The sequence below is a fragment of the Cherax quadricarinatus genome, chromosome 14, assembly GCF_038502225.1.
Source record: "Cherax quadricarinatus isolate ZL_2023a chromosome 14, ASM3850222v1, whole genome shotgun sequence".
NCBI classification, from domain to species: domain Eukaryota; kingdom Metazoa; phylum Arthropoda; class Malacostraca; order Decapoda; family Parastacidae; genus Cherax; species Cherax quadricarinatus.
Window position 1 is genome coordinate 32,587,190 of NC_091305.1, and position 26,518 is coordinate 32,613,707.

The 26,518-nt window shown below is 41.0% G+C and overlaps 1 protein-coding gene across 1 annotated transcript in view; it reads left to right on the forward strand.

Annotated features, from left to right (window-relative positions):
• corn (cornetto) overlaps window positions 1–26,518 on the forward strand; it is a 545,732-nt gene that overhangs the window by 307,097 nt on the left and 212,117 nt on the right. Inside the window, exon 6 of the mRNA XM_070084950.1 lies at window positions 24,718–24,842. Within this exon, the coding sequence (XP_069941051.1) occupies window positions 24,718–24,842 (125 nt within the window). The remainder of the gene's footprint in view (window positions 1–24,717; window positions 24,843–26,518) is intronic.

The following is a 26,518-nucleotide window of genomic DNA, read 5'->3' on the forward strand; positions in this document are numbered from 1 at the left end:
TAGGTCCTGCTTGGCATTTTCTTCCAGAACAGGCCTGTTTCATCACAATTAAACACTTGTTCAGGTTTCAGTCCTTCAGTTTCTATGTACTCCTTGAATTCCTGCACATATTTTTCAGCCGCTTTGTGGTCCGAACTGGCAGCCTCACCATGCCTTATCACACTATGGATGCCACTACGCTTCTTAAATCTCTCAAACCAACCTTTGCTGGCCTTAAATTCACTCACATCATCACTAGTTGCAGGCATTTTTTTAATTAAATCCTCATGCAACTTCCTAGCCTTTTCACATATGATCGCTTGAGAGATGCTATCTCCTGCTATCTGTTTTTCATTTATCCACACCAATAAGAGTCTCTCAACATCTTCCATCACTTGCGATCTTTGTTTCGAAAACACAGTTGAACCTTTGCCAAGAACAGCTTCCTTGATTGTCTTTCTGGTGCCCACAATAGTAGCGATGGTTGATTGGGGTTTCTTGTACAGCTTGACTAGGTCGGCTATACGCACTCCACTTTCATACTTATCAATTATCTCTTTCTTCATCTCTATAGTAATTCTTACCCTTTGAGGTGTAGGGTTGGCACTAGAAGCTTTCTTGGGGCCCATGGTCACTTATTTTCCAGAAACAGCACCGAAAATACTGTAATAATACGAAATATTCCGAGTGTATGCTTGGATGTTACCGCGGAGGCTGGCTGGTAAACAATGGGACGGGGCGGCACATGTGAGGCTGGCTGAGGGCACATTGGACGCGTCTCGGACGAAAATCGGTAAGTGGGTTTTTAATCGGTATGCGCGGCAAAAATTTTGCGATAAAAGTAATCGGTATGCGGAAAAATCGCTATGTGATGCCATCGTTATGCGGGGGTCCACTGTATATATATATATATATTTACATATATTATATATATATATATATATATATATATATATATATATATATATATATATATATACATATATATATATATATATATATATATATATATTTATATTTTCAACAAGTCGGCCGTCTCCCACCGAGGCAGGGTGACCCAAAAAAAAAAGAAAGAAAATCCCCCAAAAGAAAATACTTTCATCATCATTCAACACTTTCACCACACTCGCACATTATCACTGTTTTTGCAGAGATGCTCAGAATACAACAGTTTAGAAGCATACACATATAAAGATACACAACATATCCCTCCAAACTGCCAATATCCCAAACCCCTCCTTTAAAGTGCAGGCATTGTACTTCCCATTTCCAGGACTCAAGTCAGACTATATATATATATATATATATACACACTGTGTATATATATATATATATATATACACTGTCTATATATATATATATATATATATATATATATATATATATATATATATATATATATATATATCTATATATATATATATACACACACATCTAGGTTTTTCTCCTTTTTCTAAATAGCTCTTGTTCTTTTTTATTTCTTCTATTGTCCATGGGGAAGTGGAAAAGAATCTTTCCTCCGTAAGCCATGCGTGTCGTATGAGGCGACTAAAATGCCGGGAGCAATGGGCTAGTAACCCCTTCTCCTGTATACATTTACTAAAAAAGAGAAGAAGAAAAACTTTATAAAACTGGGATGCTTAAATGTGCGTGGATGTAGTGCGGATGACAAGAAACAGATGATTGCTGATGTTATGAATGAAAAGAAGTTGGATGTCCTGGCTCTAAGCGAAACAAAGCTGAAGGGGGTAGGAGAGTTTCAGTGGGGGGAAATAAATGGGATTAAATCTGGAGTATCTGAGAGAGTTAGAGCAAAGGAAGGGGTAGCAGTAATGTTAAATGATCAGTTATGGAAGGAGAAAAGAGAATATGAATGTGTAAATTCAAGAATTATGTGGATTAAAGTAAAGGTTGGATGCGAGAAGTGGGTCATAATAAGCGTGTATGCACCTGGAGAAGAGAGGAATGCAGAGGAGAGAGAGAGATTTTGGGAGATGTTAAGTGAATGTATAGGAGCCTTTGAACCAAGTGAGAGAGTAATTGTGGTAGGGGACCTGAATGCTAAAGTAGGAGAAACTTTTAGAGAGGGTGTGGTAGGTAAGTTTGGGGTGCCAGGTGTAAATGATAATGGGAGCCCTTTGATTGAACTTTGTATAGAAAGGGGTTTAGTTATAGGTAATACATATTTTAAGAAAAAGAGGATAAATAAGTATACAAGATATGATGTAGGGCGAAATGACAGTAGTTTGTTGGATTATGTATTGGTAGATAAAAGACTGTTGAGTAGACTTCAGGATGTACATGTTTATAGAGGGGCCACAGATATATCAGATCACTTTCTAGTTGTAGCTACACTGAGAGTAAAAGGTAGATGGGATACAAGGAGAATAGAAGCATCAGGGAAGAGAGAGGTGAAGGTTTATAAACTAAAAGAGGAGGCAGTTAGGGTAAGATATAAACAGCTATTGGAGGATAGATGGGCTAATGAGAGCATAGGCAATGGGGTCGAAGAGGTATGGGGTAGGTTTAAAAATGTAGTGTTAGAGTGTTCAGCAGAAGTTTGTGGTTACAGGAAAGTGGGTGCAGGAGGGAAGAGGAGCGATTGGTGGAATGATGATGTAAAGAGAGTAGTAAGGGAGAAAAAGTTAGCATATGAGAAGTTTTTACAAAGTAGAAGTGATGCAAGGAGGGAAGAGTATATGGAGAAAAAGAGAGAGGTTAAGAGAGTGGTGAAGCAATGTAAAAAGAGAGCAAATGAGAGAGTGGGTGAGATGTTATCAACAAATTTTGTTGAAAATAAGAAAAAGTTTTGGAGTGAGATTAACAAGTTAAGAAAGCCTAGAGAACAAATGGATTTGTCAGTTAAAAATAGGAGAGGAGAGTTATTAAATGGAGAGTTAGAGGTATTGAGAAGATGGAGGGAATATTTTGAGGAATTGTTAAATGTTGATGAAGATAGGGAAGCTGTGATTTCGTGTATAGGGCAAGGAGGAATAACATCTTGTAGGAGTGAGGAAGAGCCAGTTGTGAGTGTGGGGGAAGTTCGTGAGGCAGTAGGTAAAATGAAAGGCGGTAAGGCAGCTGGGATTGATGGGATAAAGATAGAAATGTTAAAAGCAGGTGGGGATATAGTTTTGGAGTGGTTGGTGCAATTATTTAATAAATGTATGGAAGAGGGTAAGGTACCTAGGGATTGGCAGAGAGCATGCATAGTTCCTTTGTATAAAGGCAAAGGGGATAAAAGAGAGTGCAAAAATTATAGGGGGATAAGTCTGTTGAGTGTACCTGGTAAAGTGTATGGTAGAGTTATAATTGAAAGAATTAAGAGTAAGACGGAGAATAGGATAGCAGATGAACAAGGAGGCTTTAGGAAAGGTAGGGTGTGTGTGGACCAGGTGTTTACAGTGAAACATATAAGTGAACAGTATTTAGATAAGGCTAAAGAGGTCTTTGTGGCATTTATGGATTTGGAAAAGGCGTATGACAGGGTGGATAGGGGGGCAATGTGGCAGATGTTGCAAGTGTATGGTGTAGGAGGTAGGTTACTGAAAGCAGTGAAGAGTTTTTACGAGGATAGTGAGGCTCAAGTTAGAGTATGTAGGAAAGAGGGAAATTTTTTCCCAGTAAAAGTAGGCCTTAGACAAGGATGTGTGATGTCACAGTGGTTGTTTAATATATTTATAGATGGGGTTGTAAGAAAAGTAAATGCGAGGGTCTTGGCAAGAGGCGTGGAGTTAAAAGATAAAGAATCACACACAAAGTGGGAGTTGTCACAGCTGCTCTTTGCTGATGACACTGTGCTCTTGGGAGATTCTGAAGAGAAGCTGCAGAGATTGGTGGATGAATTTGGTAGGGTGTGCAAAAGAAGAAAATTAAAGGTGAATACAGGAAAGAGTAAGGTTATGAGGATAACAAAAAGATTAGGTGATGAAAGATTGAATATCAGATTGGAGGGAGAGAGTATGGAGGAGGTGAACGTATTCAGATATTTGGGAGTGGACGTGTCAGCGGATGGGTCTATGAAAGATGAGGTGAATCATAGAATGTGATGAGGGAAAAAGAGTGAGTGGTGCACTTAGGAGTCTGTGGAGACAAAGAACTTTGTCCTTGGAGGCAAAGAGGGGAATGTATGAGAGTATAGTTTTACCAACGCTCTTATATGGGTGTGAAGCGTGGGTGATGAATGTTGCAGCGAGGAGAAGGCTGGAGGCAGTGGAGATGTCATGTCTGAGGGCAATGTGTGGTGTGAATATAATGCAGAGAATTCGTAGTTTGGAAGTTAGGAGGAGGTGCGGGATTACCAAAACTGTTGTCCAGAGGGCTGAGGAAGGGTTGTTGAGGTGGTTCGGACATGTAGAGAGAATGGAGCGAAACAGAATGACTTCAAGAGTGTATCAGTCTATAGTGGAAGGAAGGCGGGGTAGGGGTCGGCCTAGGAAGGGTTGGAGGGAGGGGGTAAAGGAGGTTTTGTGTGCGAGGGGCTTGGACTTCCAGCAGGCATGCGTGAGCGTGTTTGATAGGAGTGAATGGAGACAAATGGTTTTTAATACTTGACGTGCTGTTGGAGTGTGAGCAAAGTAACATTTATGAAGGGATTCAGGGAAACCGGCAGGCCGGACTTGAGTCCTGGAGATGGGAAGTACAGTGCCTGCACTCTGAAGGAGGGGTGTTAATGTTGCAGTTTAAAAACTGTAGTGTAAAGCACCCTTCTGGCAAGACAGTGATGGAGTGAATGATGGTGAAAGTTTTTCTTTTTCGGGCCACCCTGCCTTGGTGGGAATCGGCCAGTGTGATAATAAAAAAAAAAATAAAAAAAAATATATATATATATATATATATATTTATTTATTTATTTATTTATTTATTTATTTATTATATATTTTTTTTTTTTCAACAAACCAGCCGTATCCCACCAAGGCAGGGTGGCCCAAAAAGAAAAACAAAAGTTTCTCATTTTAAATTTAGTCATATATACAGGAGAAAGGGTTACTAGCCCCTTGCTCCTGGCATTTTAGTCACCTCTTACAACACACACAGCTTACGGAGGAAGAATTCTGTTCCACTTCCCCATGGAGATAAGGGAAAATAAACAAGAACTAGAAAGAAAATACAGTGGACCCTCGGCCAGTGATATTAATCCGTTCCTGAGAGCTCATCGTTAATCGAGTTAATTTTCCCCATAAGAAATAATGGAAATCAAATTAATCCGTGCAAGACACCCAAAAGTATTGAGAAAAAATTTTTTTACCACATGAAATATTAATTTTAATACACAAAAACTGAAGAAGACATGCACAGTTACATGACACTTACCTTTATCGAAGATCTGGTGATGATTGATGGATTGGGAGGAGGGGAGAGTGTTGATGGTGTTAGTGTTTAGAAGGGGAATCCCCTTCCATTAGGACTTGAGGTGGCAAGTCCTTTTTCGGGGTTACTTCCCTTCTTCTTTTAATGCCACTAGAACCAGCTTGAAAGTCACTGGACCTCTGTTGCACAACATATCTGTCCATAGAGGCCTGTACCTCCTGTTCCTTTATGACATTCCTAAAGTGTTTCACAACATTGTCAGTGTCACAATTAAACACTTGTTCAGGTTTCAATTCTTCACTGTCTATGTACTCCTTGAATTCCTGCACATATTTTTCAGCTGCTTTTTGGTCCAAACTGGCAGCCTCACCATGCCTTATCACACTATGTATGCCACTACGATTCTTAAATCTCTCAAACCAACCTTTGCTGGCCTTTATTCACTCACATCACCACTAGTTGCTGGCATTTTTCTAATTAAATCCTCATGCAACTTCCTAGCCTTTTTACATATGATTGCTTGAGAGATGCTATCTCCTGCTATCTGTTTTTCGTTTATCCACACCAATAACAGTCTCTCAACATCTATCACTTGCAATCTCGGTTTCGAAAACATAGTTGCACCTTTGGCAAGAACAGCTTCCTTGATTGCCGTTTTCTTGGCCACAATAGTAGCGATGGTTGATTGGGGTTTTGTGTACAACCTGGCCAGCTCGGAGAACGCACTCCACTTTCATACTTAGCAATGATCTCTCTCTTCATATCCATAGTAATTCTCACCCTTTTTGCTGTAGGGTTGGCACTTGAAACTTTCTTGGGGCCCATGGTGGCTTATTTTGCAGGTGCAATCACTAAAAAGGCTGTGATAATATGAAATGTTCTGATTGTATGCTTGGAAGCGACCGCTGTGGCTGGCTGGCTTGTAAACACTGGCCAGAAGTGGACGCGTCTCAGACGGAACGAATAGTGTTGGTCGAGTTTTTTAGTGCTAGTCGAGGCAAAATTTTTGTGTTGAAATGTATCGCTGGTCAGATTTATCATTAATCGATGCCATCGTTGGTCGAGGGTCCACTGTGGAAGAAAACACAGAGGGGTGTGTATATATATATGCTTGTACATGTATGTGTACTGTGACCTAAGTGTAAGTAGAAGTAGCAAGACGTACCTGTAATCTTGTATATTTATGAGACAGACAAAAGACACCAGCAATCCTACCGTCATGTAAAACAATTACAGGATTTTGTTTTACACTCGCTTGGCAGGACGGTAGTACCTCCCTGGGTGGTTGCTGTCTACCAACCTACTACCTACATTGCCAAACTGCAGCATGCCAGGACTCAACCCTACGAACCTTGTGCCACCTCCAGAGACCTTACCACTAGGCCAGTGATCCTACAGGAACCAAGCACACAGCACACAGCTATATATTTGCCTTTGGTAAATGATTTAACCCTTTCAGGGTCGGCAGGCCCTCTCCCAGATTTGTTCTCAGGGTCGACAAATTTTCAAAAAAAAAAAAAAAAAAATTCTTATGAAAAGATAGAGAATCTTTTCTCGATCATAATGGCACCAAAAGTATGAAATTTGATGGAAAACATACAGAATTATATTCCCGTGAAGTTAGCGGTCTCAATGATGTTTACGCAACGGCGATTTTGCCCACTTGGAGCCCTATTTTCAGCCAATTCCAGTGTACTAGTTGACAAAAATCATAACTATTTCACTAGAATTCCATTTTTTCTATCGAATGAGTATAAGAAAAAACCCATTTACCGATTTCAACTATCCAATAAATAAAATAAAAAATAAAGTGGTCAGAATTTAGCGATTTTGCCAATTTCACACAAATTTCAAAAGATGCCAATTTCCAAATAGGGGCCAGAATAAACAAGAATGACATTCCTGGCACTAAAATAACATTTCCTCTGTTCATTAGTCATGTCCCCACGCCCCTCTTACATTCTTTTGCTTTCCACTTTGAATTTTTATTCTCAAAAAAATGCAAGATTTACTGTTATGCAGACTACTGCATTAGTGTAGAAATGGTATAAATAATATCAGCGCACTTGTGAAAGAATATTAGACTCGCCAGTTGACGTGTATTGGACGCATAGCATGATTTGTTTGCTTTTGAACTTCGGCAAAAATTGAAGATTTCTGCTGTTTTGAGCTCAATTTCAAGGTGCTTTTCATTGTAAAACCAATCAAAATCATCTCAATTTCTGTAATATGTCTTCCATTGAAAATGGACCAGGAAAACTAGAATACAGCAGGGCCCCGCTTTACGGCGTTTCGCTTTACGGCGTTCCGCTAATACGGACATTTCAAATTATGACCAAAACTCGCTATACGGCTCCCCCCACCTGTCTTTCTAATACGGTCACAGCGGCCCACCGAGTTTGTTTACATTCTCCCTGAGCACATCTCCTTATTATGTCTGGAAACTTTCCAAAATTTCAAGTGTTTTAAAGTTATTGTATATTTTATATGTATTGTACTTGATAAACTTGTGTACACCTGTACCTAAATAAACTTACACACTGTGCTGGCATGTAGCTACACATTAAAATCACTAAGAGTCTCTCTACTCTTGATGCAATAATAATAATAATAATAATAATAATAGTAATAATAATCTCTTGGGCGCATTAATGTCGCATATTACGTTAATATAGACATTTCCCTTAATCTATCTATGATATTTTTTTCAAAATTATATAAGAAACACATTATGTAACACACAAACATGATACATGCACCCACAGTATAAAAATTTATACAAATATATATGAGATGTTTACCAAACGGTTTGTAGAAGTGTCGGAAGAATTACGTTTTCTCTAGCCCGTCACCTGTTACTAGGGATAACTGTAGAAAAATATTCCTTTCGTATGCCTTCACTTTATAGCTATAATTCTGTACTAACTTGTACACAGTGTAAGAGTATTTGTTTCGTGATTTAATTACAGTGGACCCCCGGTTAACGATTTTAATCCGTGCAAAAGGGCTCATCGTTATGCGAAATAATCGTTATGCGAATGAATTTTCCCCATAAGAAATAATGGAAATAAAATTAATCTGTGCAAGACGCCCAAAAGTATGAAAAAAATTTTTTTTTACCACATGAAATGTTAATTTTAATACACACAAACTGAAAAAGGCATGCACAATTAAATGACACTTACTTTTATTGAAGATCTGGTGATGATTGATGGGATGGGAGGAGGGGAGAGAGTGTGTTAGTGTTTAGAAGGGGAATCCCCTTCCATTAGGACTTGAGGTAGTAAGTCCTTTTCTGGGGTTACTTCCCTTCTTCTTTTAATGCCACTAGGGCCAGCTTCAGAGTCACTGGACTTCTTTCGCACAAGATATCTGTCCATAGTGGCCTGTACCTCTCGTTCCTTTATGACTTGCCTAAAGTGTTTCACAACATTGTCAGTGTAATAATCACCAGCACGGCTTGCAATAGCTGTGTGAGGGTGATTTTCATCCATGAAGGTTTGCACTTCAAGCCACTTAGCACAGATTTCCTTTATCTTTGTAGTAGGCAACTTCTTCAATTTCTCTCTCCCCTCCTCTGAACCAGTTTCCTCAGGTCTGGCCTCTTGCTCTTGAAGTTGATCTATCAGCTCATCAGTGGTTAGTTCTTCATTGTCCTCCTCCACCAACTCTTCCACATCCTCCCCACTAACCTCCAACCCCAAGGACTTTCCCAATGCCACAATGGATTCCTCAACTGGCACAGGATTCTCAGGGTTAGCCTCAAACCCTTCAAAATCCCTTTTGTCTACACATTCTGGCCACAGTTTCTTCCAAGCAGAGTTCAAGGTCCTCTTTGTCACTTCCTCCCAAGCCTTACCTATAAGGTTTACACAATTGAGGATATTAAAGTGATCTCTCCAAAACTCTCTTAGAGTCAGTTGAGTTTCTGAGGTCATTACAAAGCACCTTTCAAACAGAGCTTTTGTGTACAGTTTCTTGAAGTTGGAAATAACCTGCTGGTCCATGGGCTGCAGGAGAGGAGTGGTATTAGGAGGCAAAAACTTCACCTTAATGAAGCTCATGTCCCCATAAAGTCGCTCTGCCACGTCTGTAGGATGACCAGGGGCATTGTCTAACACCAGGAGGCACTTAAGTTCTAATTTCTTTTCAGTTAGGTAATTTTTCACATTGGGGGCAAATGCATGGTGTAACCAGTTATAGAAAAATTCCCTAGTGACCCATGCCTTACTGTTTGCCCTCCACAGCACACACAAATTATCCTTGAGGACATTCTTTTGCCTGAACGCTCTGGGAGTTTCAGAGTGATACACTAATAAAGGCTTCACTTTGCAATCACCAGTAGCATTGGCACACATCAACAAAGTAAGCCTGTCTTTCATAGGCTTATGTCCTGGGAGTGCCTTTTCCTCCTGAGTAATGTAGGTCCTGCTTGGCATTTTCTTCCAGAACAGGCCTGTTTCATCACAATTAAACACTTGTTCAGGTTTCAGTCCTTCAGTTTCTATGTACTCCTTGAATTCCTGCACATATTTTTCAGCCGCTTTGTGGTCCGAACTGGCAGCCTCACCATGCCTTATCACACTATGGATGCCACTACGCTTCTTAAATCTCTCAAACCAACCTTTGCTGGCCTTAAATTCACTCACATCATCACTAGTTGCAGGCATTTTTTTAATTAAATCCTCATGCAACTTCCTAGCCTTTTCACATATGATCGCTTGAGAGACGCTATCTCCTGCTATCTGTTTTTCATTTATCCACACCAATAAGAGTCTCTCAACATCTTCCATCACTTGCGATCTTTGTTTCGAAAACACAGTTGAACCTTTGGCAAGAACAGCTTCCTTGATTGTCTTTCTGGTGCCCACAATAGTAGCGATGGTTGATTGGGGTTTCTTGTACAGCTTGACTAGGTCGGCTATACGCACTCCACTTTCATACTTATCAATTATCTCTTTCTTCATCTCTATAGTAATTCTTACCCTTTGAGGTGTAGGGTTGGCACTAGAAGCTTTCTTGGGGCCCATGGTCACTTATTTTCCAGAAACAGCACCAAAAATACTGTAATAATACGAAATATTCCGAGTGTATGCTTGGATGTTACCGCGGAGGCTGGCTGGTAAACAATGGGACGGGGCGGCACATGTGAGGCTGGCTGAGGGCACATTGGACGCGTCTCGGACGAAAATCGGTAAGCGGGTTTTTAATCGGTATGCGCGGCAAAAATTTTGCGATAAAAGTAATCGTTATGCGGAAAAATCGCTATGTGATGCCATCGTTATGCGGGGGTCCACTGTATTATAATAATAATAAAAATATTATAAGGTAAAAGTTTCACAAACTCTTACAAATGTACATGAATGAACTAAAACTGGACACGTATTAATACCGTCTATTTCGCCTGACCGAGTGATCGTCCACAACCTGTTCAGTTTGTTTGTTTGTTTACGCTGTCTGAGCTCGGTGTATCATTAAATGTTGTATATTACGTTAATATACACATTTTCATTAATCCATCCGTGATATTTTTTTCAAAATTATATAATAAACACGATACATAACATAAATACAGTGGACCCCCGCATACCGATGGCATCACATAGCGATTAATCCGCATACCGCTTGCTTTAATCGCAAAAATTTTGCCTCACATACCGCTTAAAAACCCGCTCACCGATTTTCGTCCGAGACGTGTCCAATGTGCGGCCTGAGCCACTCTCACATGTTCCGCCGGTGGCATTGTTTACCAGCCAGCCTCCGCGGTAACATCCAAGCATACAATCGGAATATTTCGTATTATTACAGTGTTTTCGGTGCTTTTTCTGGAAAATAAGTGACCATGGGCCCCAAGAAAGCTTCTAGTGCCAACCCTACAGCAATAAGGGTGAGAATTACAATAGAGATGAAGAAAAAGATCATTGATAAGTATGAAAGTGGAGTGCGTGTCTCCGAGCTGGCCAGGTTGTATAATAAACCCCAATCAACCATCGCTACTATTGGTGGTACAGCTGCTGCTGCTGCTGCACTGTCAGCTGCTGCTGCTGCTGTAGCATCGTCTGCTGCTGCTGTAACATCGTCTGTTGCTGCTGTAGCGTCGTCTGTTGCTGCTGTACCACCGTCAGCTGCTGCTGCTGCTGCTGCTGTTGCATCGTCTGCTGCTGCTGTAACATCGTCTGCTGCTGCTGTAACATCGTCTGTTGCTGCTGTAGCATCGTCTGTTGCTGCTGTACCACCGTCTGCTGCTGCTGCTGTAGCATCGTCTGCTGCTGCTGTAACATCGTCTGTTGCTGCTGTAGCATCGTCTGCTGCTGCTGTAGCATCGTCTGTTGCTGCTGTACCACCGTCAGCTGCTGCTGCTGCTGTAGCATCGTCTGCTGCTGCTGTAACATCGTCTGTTGCTGCTGTAGCATCGTCTGCTGCTGCTGTAGCATCGTCTGTTGCTGCTGTACCACCGTCAGCTGCTGCTGCTGCTGTAGCATCGTCTGCTGCTGCTGTAGCATCGTCTGCTGCTGCTGTAGCATCGTCTGTTGCTGCTGTACCACCGTCAGCTGCTGCTGCTGCTGTAGCACCGTTGTTGGTGTGGCTTATTGAGAATACCAAGAAACAATTAACCCCAGAGGATTTGCCACCCAGGATAACCCAAAAAAGTCATTGTCATCGAAGACTGTCTAACTTATTTCCATTGGGGTCCTTAATCTTGTCTCCCAGGATGCAACCCACACAAGTCGACTAACACCCAGGTGAACAGGGAAAAATGCCTGGAACTAGTGCTCATATTGGTGAATTTAAAGCCAGCAAAGGTTGGTTTGAGAGATTTAAGAATCGTAGTGGCATACACAGTGTGATAAGGCCTGTTCTGGAAGAAAATGCCAAACAGGACCTACAGTACTCAGGAGGAAAAGGCACTCCCAGGACAGTGTCTCATTACCATCATAAATACCATACAAAAATACAGTGAAAAGTTGCTGTTTTAAACCAAAAACACTGTCAAAGTTTTTTTTTTTTCTCATTATGCACTGTGTGCTGCAGGATTTTTTTATACTGTGCATACTGACCACATAGACCTATTCTTTCATATGTAGGCCTACCAGGTTTCTCTCACTAGATTTGAGGGCGCTAGAATTTATGCGTACAAGTACGTCAAAAGCCCTGGTGCGTAAGCCGTACTAGTACATCAGAAACCCTGAAAGGGTTAAAATCACTTTGTTTCGTGAAGTATGCCAGACATGAGGAGGTCAATGACATAAAGAGAAGCCTCGCCACAGCCCGTTGCCCAGCTTAACAGGAACCCCAAGTGGAGAGGTCTGACGGAAGTCAAAAGCGTCCTGATGGAGCCACTATGCTACCCTGGGAGGATGGAAAGCAGATTGCCTGGGACTACACCTTTGCCGCCACATTGGCAGACACCTACTTGCCATACTCCGTAGTGGAAGGGGGTGGAGCTGCTAGCCACAGGGAGATCCAGAAGATCCGCAAATATGAAGACCTTCCCCCTTGCTATAACTTCATCCCAATAGGGTCGGAGACCTTTGGAGCATGGGGCAAGTGTGCACAATAATCCGTTCTGGAGAGACGAGAAAAAATATTTGAATATGATGCTATTATCAACTGTACGGCTTATTTATCTATCACAGTTCATCCAATATGACATAATAAAGAATATAATTAGCACAGAAACATGATATATACTCTAGAATGAATAAAATAGGCCATAATATGGTGGCAGAGGCAGCGGCAGAAGCGTCAAGCATTTCTGTCCCAATTTGACTATACAGGTCCACCATCACAAATCCGGCAATCAGTTATTCGGTTCCTTCAGTTATTCGGCACTAATTTTGGCTAGCATAATTTCAAATTTCCAGGGTCACCACACCAATCTGCTGGTACTGTTTGGTGGTGCTACTTGCTGCATAAGTCATTCCAATTTCTTTTTCCCCATTTATTGTTTTAACCTGCTTACTTTTAGCCCTAGCCATGGTTCCAATGAATAAAAGAAATGCTTCTCATTATGTAAAGCACCTACACAGTACATTATAAAGATAAGGTGGCTTTGAAGCCACTGTCGGTTGCCATAAACTCGGTCTCATGAAGCAGGAGAATATGCTTTATTATTACGCTAATATCAATGCTTAAGCTTGTTTGCCTATCACAATTGATCTAATATGACATAATAAACAATATAAATAACATAAAACATGTTAAATACACCAGAATAAATAATATTTGGCATAACACCGAGCAGTTTGACGGAGCTATGAAAAGGATATAGTATACAAATACCATTCTCCTATCCCTGTCTTGGTGGCTTATATTAAAGAAAACAGAGTGTAGCACAGGGCTAACTGTGATATACACTCGTACTGCACCATAACCTGAAACAAAAAAGTTATTTTCTCTCTATAGATTATCACACATAGCAGCATATGTGTAGAGAACCTAGGATAACCCAAAAAAAGTCAACGTGGCTTATTTTTAGTACCTGGCTTGGGTTAGCCATATATGATTTTTGGTAAATATTCGATTCCCAGCGAGGGTAGAAACATTAGGCGTGTTTCTTTACACCTGTTGTCTATGTTTACCCATCAGTAAATGGGTACCTGGGTGTTAGTCGACTAGTGTGGGTGTTATCCTGGGACACTGACCTAATTTTCTTGAAATACTCTGCATAACAAGTGGCTTTCAATATAGTAGTATGTCACTGATGTCAGTTATGGTCTGTATACCATGTACATGTATGTGTAGTAAATAAAGATATTATTATATTATTATTATTTTCTCAGTTGTTTGTTGGGTTATCTTATTCAAACTTTGGCAATGTATGATGGAAAGATACTTCTTAACGTACACCAAAAATGAAAGAAATCAGACCATAAATACCAGAGTTCACTTCTCAGCCATTAGCGGCCGCTTAGCGGTATATTTTTGTATGGTTCTTATGGTTATATTCTCATTTTTTCGGTCTCATTTGATAGAATGGAAGATATATGACAGAAATAAATGTGATTTTGATTGCTTTCGTGACGAAAGTACCTTGAATTTGCGCTCACAGTAGCGAAAATGTTCTATTCTTTAGCGAAGCTCAAGAGTAAACAAATGATGTCACCGTCCAATACCTGTCCGCCTGCCAGTCTAAATTCCAGTACGGAGTCAAGAATGGCTTGATATTATTTATACAATTATTACAATAATGCAGCAGTCTGCATAACATTAAATCTTCTATTTTTTTGTGAATAAAAATTCCAAATGGTAAGCAAGAGTAATACAGTGGACCCTCGCCTAATGATATTAATCCGTTCCTGAGAGCTCAACGTTAAGCGAAATTATCGTTAGCTGAATTAATTTTCCCCATAAGAAATAATGGAAATCAAATTAATCCGTTCCTGACACCCCAAAGTATGAAAAAAAAAAAAATTTACCACATGAAATATTAATTTTAATACACACAAACTGAAGAAGACATGTACAATTACATGACACTTACTTTTATTGAAGATCTGGAGCTGATTGATGGGATGGGAGTGTGTGGATGGTGTTAATGTTTAGAAGGGGAATCCCTTTCCATTTGGACTTGGTGTCAAGTCCTTTTCCGGGGTTACTTCCCTTCTTCTTTTAATGCCACAAGGACCAGCTTGATAGTCACTGGACCTCTGTCGCACAACATATCTGTCAATAGAGCTCTGTACCTCCCGTTCCTTTAAGATTTGTCTAAAATGGGCCATAACATTGTCATTGTAATAGTCACCAGCACGGCTTGCAATAGCTGTGTTAGGGTGATTTTCATCCATTAAGGTTTGCAGTTCAACCCACTTTGCACACATTTCCTTAATCTTTGAAGTAGGCACAATGGATTCCACAACTGGCATAGGTGTCTCAGGGTTAGCCCCAAACCCTTCAAAATCTTTCTTAATTTCCATACTAATTCTCACCCTTTTTATCACAGGGTTGGCACTAGAAGTTTTCTTGGGGCCCATGGTGACTTATTTTGCAGGTGCAATCAGTAAAAATGCTGTGATAATATGTAATGTTCGGATTGTATGTTTGGATGTGACAGCGGTGCCTGGCTTGTAAACTCTGGCACCCACGGGACAAGTTAGGCGTGCTCAGGCCACACGTGGACGCATCTCGAATGGAACGAATCGCGTTGGGAGAGTTTTTAGCGCTAGCCGAGGCAAAATTTTTGCGTTAAAATGTATCGCTAGGCGGATTTAACGTTATGAGATGCGTTCATTAGGCGATGGTCCACTGTATAAGAGGGGGCCTGTAGCCATGACTAATGAACAGAGAAAATGTTATTTTAGTGCCAGGAATGTCTGTATTATTTATTTTGGACCCTATTTTGAAATTGGCATCTGTTGAAATTTGTGTGAAATCGGCCAAATTGCCAATATCTGACCACTTCATTGGGTAGTTGAAATAAGTGAATGGGCGGTTTCTTGTACTCAGTTGACAGACTAGAAGTAAATAAGTTTATTCAGGTATACACAAATACAGTTGCATAGATTATCATACATATCAGTGTATGTATAGAGAACCTAGGATAACCCAGAAAAGTCAAAGTGACTTATTTCCAGTACCTGGCTTGGGCTTGCCATATATGATTTTTGGTAAATGTTTTTTTTTTCTCGGTTGTTTGTTGTCTATCTCATTGAAACTTGGGCAATGTATGATGGAAAGATGCTTCTTAACGTACAACAAAAATAAAAAAGACGGATGATAGATAAGAGAGTTCACTTCTCGGCTATTAGCCGCCTTTGTGCAGTATATTTTCGTATGGTTTTTATGGTTGTATTCTCATTTTTTTGGACTCAATTGATAGAATGGAAGATATACAGTGGACCCTCGCCTAACGAATGCATCACATAACGTTAAATCCGCCTAACGAAGCGTTCGAGTAAAAAATTTGGCCCACTTAACGATAAAAAACTCACCCAACGTGATTCCTCCCAAACCTGTCCCTCCAGCCTGAGCGCCTCAGCTGCCTTTGCTGTCATTGTTTACAAGCCAGGGTGGCCGGTTGCATGCATACATTTGATACATTTTGTATTATTCCATTGTTTATAGTGATTGTAACTGCTAAATAAGCCACCATGGGCCCGAAGAAAGCTCCTATTGCCAACCCTGTGGTAAAAAGGATGAGAAATACTATCGTACCGCAGTCAGGTGTTGCTGCACCATGGTCAGCTGTTGCTGCACCAGTTTGCTGCACCACTGTCAGCTGTTGCTGCACCATGGTCAGCTGCTGCTGCATCACAGTAAGCTGTTGCTGCATCACCATCAGCTGTTGCTGCACCACAGTCAGTTGTTGCTGGACCAGTCAGCTGTTGCTGCTCCATTATCAGCTGCTGCTGCACCAAAGTCAGCTGCTGCTGCACCATGGCCAATTGCTGCTGTACCACAGTCAGCTGTTGCTGAACCACTGTCAGCTGCTGCTGCACCACCGTCAGCTGTTGCTGCACCACAGCTGTTGCTGCACCACCACCAGCTGTTGCTGCACCACCATCAGCTGTTGCTGCACCAGAGTCAGCTGTTGCTGCACCAGTCAGCTGCTGCTGCACCACAGTCAGCTGCTGCTTCACCATGGTTAACTGCTGCTGCACCACAGTCATCTGTTGCTGAACCACTGTCAGCTGCTGCTGCACCACAGTCAGCTGCTGCTGCACCATGGTGAACTGCTGCTGCACCACAGTCAGCTGTTGCTGAACCAACATGACTCGTCCCAAACCTGTCCATCCAGCAATGCCGTCATTGTTTACAAGCCAGGGTGGCCAGTTGCATGCGTACATTTGATACATTTTGTATTATTCCATTGTTTATAGTGATTGTAACTGCTAAATAAGCCACCATTGGCCCAAAGAAAGCTTCTATTGCCAACCCTGTGGTAAAAAGGGTGAGAAATACTATCGTACCACAGTCAGGTGTTGCTGCACCACGGTCAGCTGTTGCTGCACCAGTCTTCTGCACTGTCAGCTGTTGCTGCACCAGTCTTCTGCACCGTCAGCTGTTGCTGCACCAGTCTTCTGCACCGTCAGCTGTTGCTGCACCAGTCTTCTGCACCGTCAGCTGTTGCTGCACCGCGGTCAGCTGCTGCTGCACCACAGTCAGCTGTTGCTGCACCACCATCAGCTGTTGGTGGACCAGTCAGCTGTTGCTGAACCATGATCAGCTGCTGCTGCACCACAGTCAGCTGCTGCTGCTGCACCATGGTCAACTGCTGCTGCACCACAGTCAGCTGTTGCTGAACCACCATCAGCTGTTGCTGCACCACCATCAGCTGTTGATGCACCACCATCAATTTTTGCAGGACCACAGTCAGCTGTTGCTGGACCAGTCAGCTGTTGCTGCATGACGATCAGCTGCTGCTGCACCACAGTCAGCTGCTGCTGCTGCACCATGGTCAACTGCTGCTGCACCACAGTCAGCTATTGCTGAACCACTGTCAGCTGCTGCTGCACCACAGTCAGCTGCTGCTGCACCATGGTGAACTGCTGCTGAACCACAGCTGTTGCTGAACCAACATGACTCGTCCCAAACCTGTCCATCCAGCCCTGTCTTCATTGTTTACAAGCCAGGATGGCTGGTTGCATGCATACATTCGATACATTTTGTATTATTCCATTGATTATAGTGCTTGTGACTGTTAAATAAGCCACCATGGGTCCAAAGAAAGCTTTTAGTGCCAACCCTGTGGTAAAAAGTGTGAGAAATACTATCGTACCGCAGTCAGGTGTTGCTGCACCATGGTCAGCTGTTGCTGCACCAGTCTGCTGCACCACCATCAGCTGCTGCTGCACCACAGTCAGCTGTTGCTGCAGCACCATCAGCAGTTGCTGCACCACAGTCAGCTGTTGCTGGACCAGTCAGCTGTTGCTGCACCACAATCAGCTGCTGCTGCACCACAGTCAGCTGCTGCTGCACCATGGTGAACTGCTGCTGCACCACAGTCAGCTGTTGCTGAACCACGGTGATCTGCTCCTGCACCACGGTCATCTGCTGCTGCACCACGGTCAGCTGCTGCTGCACCATGGTCAGCTGCTGTTGCACCACCATCAGTTGGTTCTGACCAACATGACACGTCCCGAACCTGTCCATCCAGCCCTGCCGTCATTGTTTACAAGCCAGGGTGGCCGGTTGCATGCATACATTCGATACATTTTGTATTATTCCATTGTTTAAAGTGCTTGTAACTGCTAAATAAGCCACCATGGGCCCAAAGAAAGCTTCTAGTGCCTACCCTGTGGTAAAAAGGATGAGAAATACTATTGTACCACAGTCAGCTGTTGCTGCACCAGGCTGCTGCACCACTGTCAGCTGTTGCTGCACCACGCTCAGCTGCTGCTGCACCACAGTCAGCTGTTGCTGCACCACAGTCAGCTGTTGCTGGACCAGTCAGCTGTTGCTGCACCATGATCTGCTGCTGCACCACGGTCAGCTGCTGCTGCACCATGGTCAGCTGCTGCTGCACCACAGTCAGTTGCTGCTGAACCACCATCAGCTGCTGCTGCACCACCGTCAGCTGTTGCTGCACCACAGTCAGCTGTTGCTGCACCACAGCTGTTGCTGGACCAGTCAGCTGTTGCTGGACCAATCAGCTGTTGCTGCATGACAATCAGCTGCTGCTGCACCACAGTCAGCTGCTGCTGCACCATGGTCAACTGCTGCTGCACCACAGTCAGCTGTTGCTGCACCACAGTCAGCTGTTGCTGCACCACAGTCAGCTGTTGCTGCACCACCATCAGCTGTTGCTGCACCACAGTCAGCTGTTGCTGCACCACAGTCAGCTGTTGCTGGACCAGTCAGCTGTTGCTGCACCATGATCAGCTGCTGCTGCACCATGGTCATCTGCTGCTGCACCACAGTCAGTTGCTGCTGAACCACCGTCAGCTGCTGCTGCACCACAGTCAGCTGTTGCTGCACCACCATCAGCTGTTGCTGCACCACCATCAGCTGTTGCTGCACCACAGTCAGCTGTTGCTGCACCACCATCAGCTGTTGCTGCACCACAGCTGTTGCTGCATGATAATCAGCTGCTGGTGCACCACGGTCAACTGCTGCTGCACCACGGTCAGCTGCTGCTGCACCACAGTCAGCTGCTGCTGCACCACCATCAGCTGTTTCTGACGAACATGACACGTCCCGAACCTGTCCATCCAGCCCTGCCATCATTGTTTACAAGCCAGGGTGGCCGGTTGCATGCAAACATTCGATACATTTTGTATTATTCCATTGTTTATAGTGCTTGTAACTGCTAAATAAGCCACCATGGGCCCAAAGCTTCTAGTGCCAACCCTGTAGTAAAAAGGGTGAGAAATACTATCGTACCACAGTCAGCTGCTGCTGCTGCACCAACGTCAGCTGTTGCTGCGCCACCATCAGCTGTTGCTGCACCACAGTCAGCTGTTGCTCCACCACCATCAGCTGTACTACTCAAAGATGTGGAGAGAGTGTTGTTGGTGTGGTTTAACGTGAAACAATTACCGAGAAACGATTAACCCCATAGGGTTAGCCACCCAGGATAACCCAAGAAAGCCATTGCATCATCAAGGACCGTCTAATTTATTTCCATTACGGTCCTTAATCTTGTCCCCCAGAATGCGACCCACAACAGTTGACTAACACCCAGGTGAACAGGAAAAAATGCCTGGAACTAGTGCTCATATTGGTGAATTTAAGGCCAGCAATGGTTGGTTTGAGAGATTTAAGAATTGTAGTGGCATACACAGTGTGATAAGACATTGTGAAGCTGAAAAATTCATCCCCCAACAAGTGTTTAATTGTGACAAAACAGGCCTTTTCTGGAAGAAAATACCAAACAGAACCTACATTACTCAGGAGGAAAAGGCACTCCCAGGACACACGCCTGTGAAAGACAGGCTAACTCTCATGTTTTGTTGTAATGCTAGTGCGGATTGCAAAGTGAAGCTTTTACTCGTGTATCACTCTGAAAATCCAAGAGAGTTCAAGAAAAACAGTGTCTCGTCACACATCAGTACTTTTCAATAAAGGTAAGGGTCATTTTAACATTTATTTATGTAGTTATTGTGCATGTCTTGTTTTCTTTGTAGGGAAATGTATATTTCATGAAAAATTTTTTTTTTAATACTTTTGGCTGTCTGAAACGGATTAATTGGATTTTCATTATTGCTTATGGGGAAAATTAACTCTGCTAACGATAATTTCGGCTAATGATGAGCTCTCAGGAATGGATTAATATCATTAGGCGAGGGTCCGCTGTATTACAGAAACAAACATGATTTTGATTGCTTGTATGACGAAAAGTACCTTGAAATTGAGCTCAAAGTAGTGGAAATGTTCGATTTTTGCCTATGTTCAATGAACTGTGTAAGTCGAGTTGGTTAATTTTATTAAGTGTATTCTAACCTAACCACTCTGTAATCCGGCAAACTCAGTAATCCGGCACACTACAGGTCCCAATGATGCCGGATTTGTGATGGAGGATCTGTAGTATCTTCCCATATTCTTACTGTCAGAGAAAACTGAGTATTTTTGAGGCTAACTGCAGTAGTTCACTAGTTTTCTAAGGAAAACACTGAAACAGGGTACGTATTTATAAATATGAAATATTGTATAAAAACTGTATATATCATGTGTTGGGGAATGATGAGGGTAGGGGATGTTGATGGAAATCATTGTCCTTTTCTTCTCAGCACTGTCCTTTGCACTTATTTTCTTAGGACCCGTGGTTAAAAAAGAGAAATTTGGCTATATGACTGTAAAAATTGCAAACAAGCACGAGAGAACTGCTCTCACAGCAATGTAAATAATGTTTAGTGCTTACCAGCTGTGCCAACTAGCAGAAGCAGTCTGAATTATTATTATGTATGTATTATGTATCTATTATTATTATTATTTTTGTTCTTCTTTCAACATACCAGCCGTATCCCACCGAGGCGGGGTGGCCCAAAAGAAAAAACTAAAGTTTCTCTTTTTAAATTTAGTAATATATACAGGAGAAGGGGTTACTAGCCCCTTGCTCCCGGCATTTTAGTCGCCTCTTACAACACGCATGGCTTACGGAGGAAGAATTCTGTTCCACTTCCCCATGGAGGTAAGAGGAAATAAACAAGAACAAGAACTAGAAAGAAAATAGAAGAAAACCCAGAGGGGTGTGTGTGTGTATATATATGCTTGTACATGTATGTGTAGTGTGACCTAAATGCAAGAAGAAGTAGCAAGACATACCTGAAATCTTGCATGTTTATGAGACAGACAAAAGACACCAGCAATCCTACCATCATGAATTGAAGCTCTATTGTTACAATACAGTAGACTGTTATTTAACACGGTAGTTACGTTCCTGAAAACACTGTGTTATATGAACTGAATAACTTATAGGAAAAATAGGGTTACAATCCTGAGAGCCCCAAAAGAGTCAAACAACTTTTTTTTAGACCTCCACATCTTACAAAAATAAAAGTGAATATGTAATTGTAGTTTATTGTTGTGATGTATTATGATGTTTTTACTGCTTAAGACTACAAATGTAACAGAAATAATAGTATTTCTTACCTTAAATTGTGGGTGCTAGTGTTTGTGGATAATTATGGAGAGAGTGGAGTTTTATGCTGTGGCCCTACTGGGCTGAGGTGGTTGGTAGAGGTTCTGGTACTAAAGTTGATGGTTGTTCTGGAGTGTCTAACTTTCATTCAGTAAGTCAGTCAAGTCATTAACCCTTTGAGGGTCTGTGCCATAAATCTACGGCTTTACATTAAGGGTCCAAACCGTGGATCTACGCCATGAGCTCAGCTCCCTCTGATATGCAGTGAGCGGTAAATTTGGGCCTAGATATGATAGAATACATCTATGTGTTATGTGTGCACCACATAAAACAAATCCTGCAGCACACAGTGCATAATGAGAGAAAAAACTGAGACCATAATTTTCGATTAAATAGCGACTTTCCAGTGTTTTTTCGTATGTTTTTATAGTTGTATTTGCAATTTCTTGGCCTCTTTTGATAGAATGGAAGATATATTACAGAAATGGAGATGATTTTGATTGGTTTTAGTGCTGAAAATGGCTTGAAACTGAGCTCAAAGTAACGGAAATGTTAAGAGTAATAAATAAATGACCTCACATGTTTAATACACACCAGCTGGTGGGTCTAATATACGTTCACAAATGTGGTGATATTATTTATACAGTTATTACAATATTGCATGACAGTAAATCTTCTATTTTTTGGTTTGAATAAAAATTCATTATGTGAATTAAAAATCAAAATGAAATTCATTAGTAAAGCCTGAAAACGTAAGTAATGAACAGAGGAAATGTTACTTTAATGCCAGGAATGCCTGCATTGTTTATTCTGGACCCTATTTTGAAATTGGAATGTTTTGAATTTTGCATTAAATTGGCCAAATTACCAATTTCCGATCACTTTATTTTGTAGTTGAAACAGTTGATTTGGCAATTTCTTGTGCTCAATCAATAGAATAGAAGTAATACTAGTGAAATAGCTAAGAATTTGGTCGACTGGAATAATGTAATTGGCCTAAAATGGGAGTCTAAGTCGGCAAAATGGTCGATGAGTAAATAACGCTGACACATCAAAATTCATGAGAGCATAATTTCATCAGTTTTCCATCAAATTTCATACTTTTTGTTTTATTACCTTAAGAAAAAGATTCTCTACCATTTCATAAGAAAAAATAACTTTTTTTTTTTTTTTTGAAAATTCTTGGACCCTGGTGTGCACTTCAAAATTTGGCCTCTGGACCCTGAAGGGGTTAAAAATAACATTTTTTATTTCATTGTTAAAATTTGTAAAAACAAAGCTTCACAATACTATATTTATTTAAAAATAATTTCTTAAATGGTCACTGTGAATTTTGGATTGGGTAACTAGCAATCCTTCTAAATTCTTGCTAATTAAATAACAGTTTTATAAAATTGCCAAAAAAATGTATAAATATTGTAAAAGGTGACAGGGCCTTTCTACCAAGCAGCTCTGAGCTATTAAAAGAAAATATTCAAGGAGGAAAATGCTTATTATTTTTGGCTGAACTGTAAAAAAAAAAGATGACATAGATAAAAATGAGGAAATGCATACAAATCAGCAGTTTTAATCTAGCAATTTTAACTCTTTCAGGGTTTCGGACGTACTAGTATGGCTTACGTACCAGGGTTTTTGACGTACTAGTACGCCTACGCCCTCAAATCTAGTGAGAGAAAGCTGGTAGGCCTACATAGGAAAGAATGGGTCTATGTGGTCAGTGTGCGCAGTATAAAATAAATCCTGCAGCACACGGTGCATAATGAAGAAAAAAAAACTTTGACCATGTTTTTGTATTAAAACAGCGACTTTGCACTGCATTTTCGTATGGTATTTATTGTTGTATTCTAGTTTTCCTGGTCTCATTTTATAGAATGGAAGACATATTACAGAAATTGGGATGATTTTGACTGGTTTTACAATGAAAAGTACCTTGAAATTGAGCTCAAAGTAGCAGAAATGTTCGATTTTTACCGAAGTTCAAAAGTAAACAAATCATGCTAAGCGTCCAATACACATCAACTGGTGAGTCTAATATTCTTTCACAAGTGTGCCGATATTATTTATACCATTTCTACACTAATGCAGTAGTCTGCATAACAGTAAATCTTCTATTTTTTGTGAAAATAAAAATTCAAAGTGGAAAGCAAAAGAATGTAAGATTGGTGTGGGGACATGACTAATGAACAGAGGAAATGTTATTTTAGTGCCAGGAATGTCTTTCTTGTTTATTCTGGACCCTATTTGGAAATTAGCATCTTTTGAAATTTGTGTGAAATTGGGAAAACTGCTAAATTCTGACCACTGTATTGGATAGTTGAAATTGGTAAATGGGTGTTTTCTTGTACTCATGATAGAAAAAATGGAGTTCTAGCGAAATCGTTATGATTTTTGTCGACTAGTACACTGGAATTGGCCGAAAATGGGGCTCAAAGTGGGCAAAATCGCCAATGCGTAAACATCGTCGAGACCGCTAACTTTGCAAGAGCATAATTCCGTAAGTTTTCCATCAAATTTCATACTTTTGGTGTCATTATGATCGGGAAAAGATTCTCTATCTTTTCATAAGAAAAAATAATTTTTTTCTTATGAAAAGAGGGCCTGGGACTCTGAAAAGGTTAAACAATAATATAAAGGCTCTATATTAATATTAATTTCCGTAATATTGAAGGGACCCGGGGTGGAGGACGAAGAGGGTTTACGGCTTTTGGACTCTGCCATGTTTGGCCCTACCTGTTATTCGCCTTCAGTTGTTTTGAGACAGATTACCCTCATTGATATCAATAATTTAAAACAAGGTTTCCTTTAAACACATTTTTTATAAATTGATAGAGAATGTGTTATTCATGTAGCAATGTACAGGCAATTATTAGTGTATAAATATTACAATAGTGCACTTTATTTTTCTGCAGAGTTCAACAGCAGAGGTGACAGTTTGATGGAACTGGAAACTCAGCTTCATCACTCAGCAGATATTAATGTACAAATGCAAGAGAAGCTCAACCAGTATGAAGAATACACACACAAGATTAAACGGGTAAGACTTGTAATAAACACACAGAAGAATATGGTTTCGTTTGCAATGTCTACATATTGCATATGGTTCCCACAATATTTAAGAAACTTCCTCATTAATTAAACATATGCTATACATTGGGTCCTTGAGTTACAATGATCTTAACTTACAATAATTTTGAGTTAGGATTTACCCACATGATGGAATTTAGTTTTCGGTTACAATGAAAAACTTGAGGTAAGATATATGTATGATGGTTGGTGTGTGTGGGTGGCCCTCAGCCATCCAGTGGTGCTGTAGCTTGCCCCTTTGGGTAGTCTGAGCCAGTAGGAGCATTAGTGTGGGGAGACTTAGCAGCCAATCAGCAATGGAAACTAATATGTCTGGGGTAGCATCTCGACCAATAGTTTTTTTTTTTTTTTTTTTTTTTTTTTTTTTTTTTTTTTTTTTTTGTTATTAACACATCAGCCATTTCTCACCAAGGCAGGGTGACCTGAAAAAGAAGAAACACTTCCATCATTCACTCCTTCAGTGTCTTGCCAGAGGTGCACCTACACTCTAGTAAAAAACTGCAACATATCTCCACCTCTCCTTCAGAGCACAGGCACTGTACTCCTCACCTTCAGGACTCAAGTCTAGCTGACTGGTTTCCCTGAATCCCTTCATAAATATTACTTTGCTCACACACCAACAGCACATCAAGTCTGTACTAGCTCCTGTCTAACACGCTCACACACGCTTGCTGGAAGTCTAAGCCTCTTGCACACAAAACCTCCTTTACTCAATCCTTCCAACCTTTCCTAGGGCAACCCCAACCCCACTACAGATTTACAGTGGACCCTCGGCTATTGGCCATAATCCGTTCTAGAAGGTCGGCTTAAATCCGAAAACTGAAATATTTCCCACAAGAATTAATGTAAATCCAATTAATCCGTTTCAGACACCCAAAAAATATTAACAAAATATACATTTTTTAAAGATTATAGTTTTACATACAGAAAACAATGAGAAATAAATAATATAAAGCACAAATTTTAATGATAAACGAACATTACGTACCTTTATTGAAAACTCTTGTTAGCATATTGAAGAAGGCAGGAGGGGAGAAGGAGTTGGGAATCTCCAACTCCCTCTTCCCTCTTTGTAGTGCAGCCTGTTCTGGGCTACACAACACAGCCATATTATTACCATGTTCACTGAGTTTAATCGTTTCTGACAACTACCTTTACATGCCATCATAAACAAAGGGAGAAGTAATGAATAATTCACGCCGAGAATTGTAAACAAACACATATGATGGGCAGTTACTGGGTGAGACGCCAGATTCACAGTTTTCTCTGATGCTGAATCAGAGAAAACATAATGTTTACTCTCCACCTGACTCTCCACTCGATAGCATATAAACATTGCATATGTTTATATTGCTATGTTTATATGCTATATGCTATGTAACATTTTTCTTATATAATTTTGAAGAAAATATCATGGAAGGATTAATGAAAATGTCTATATTAACCTAAAATAAGATATTTAATGTGCTCAAGAGTGATTTATTACCTGTCCAATATGACCGATTTCCAAAATAATGGCTGATAACCGGGATAGAATTTCGGCCCAAAAAGTGGGTGAAAACCAAATTGGCTGATATCTGGAATGGCCAATAACCAAGGGTCCACTCTATATGCCTTCCAAGTCAT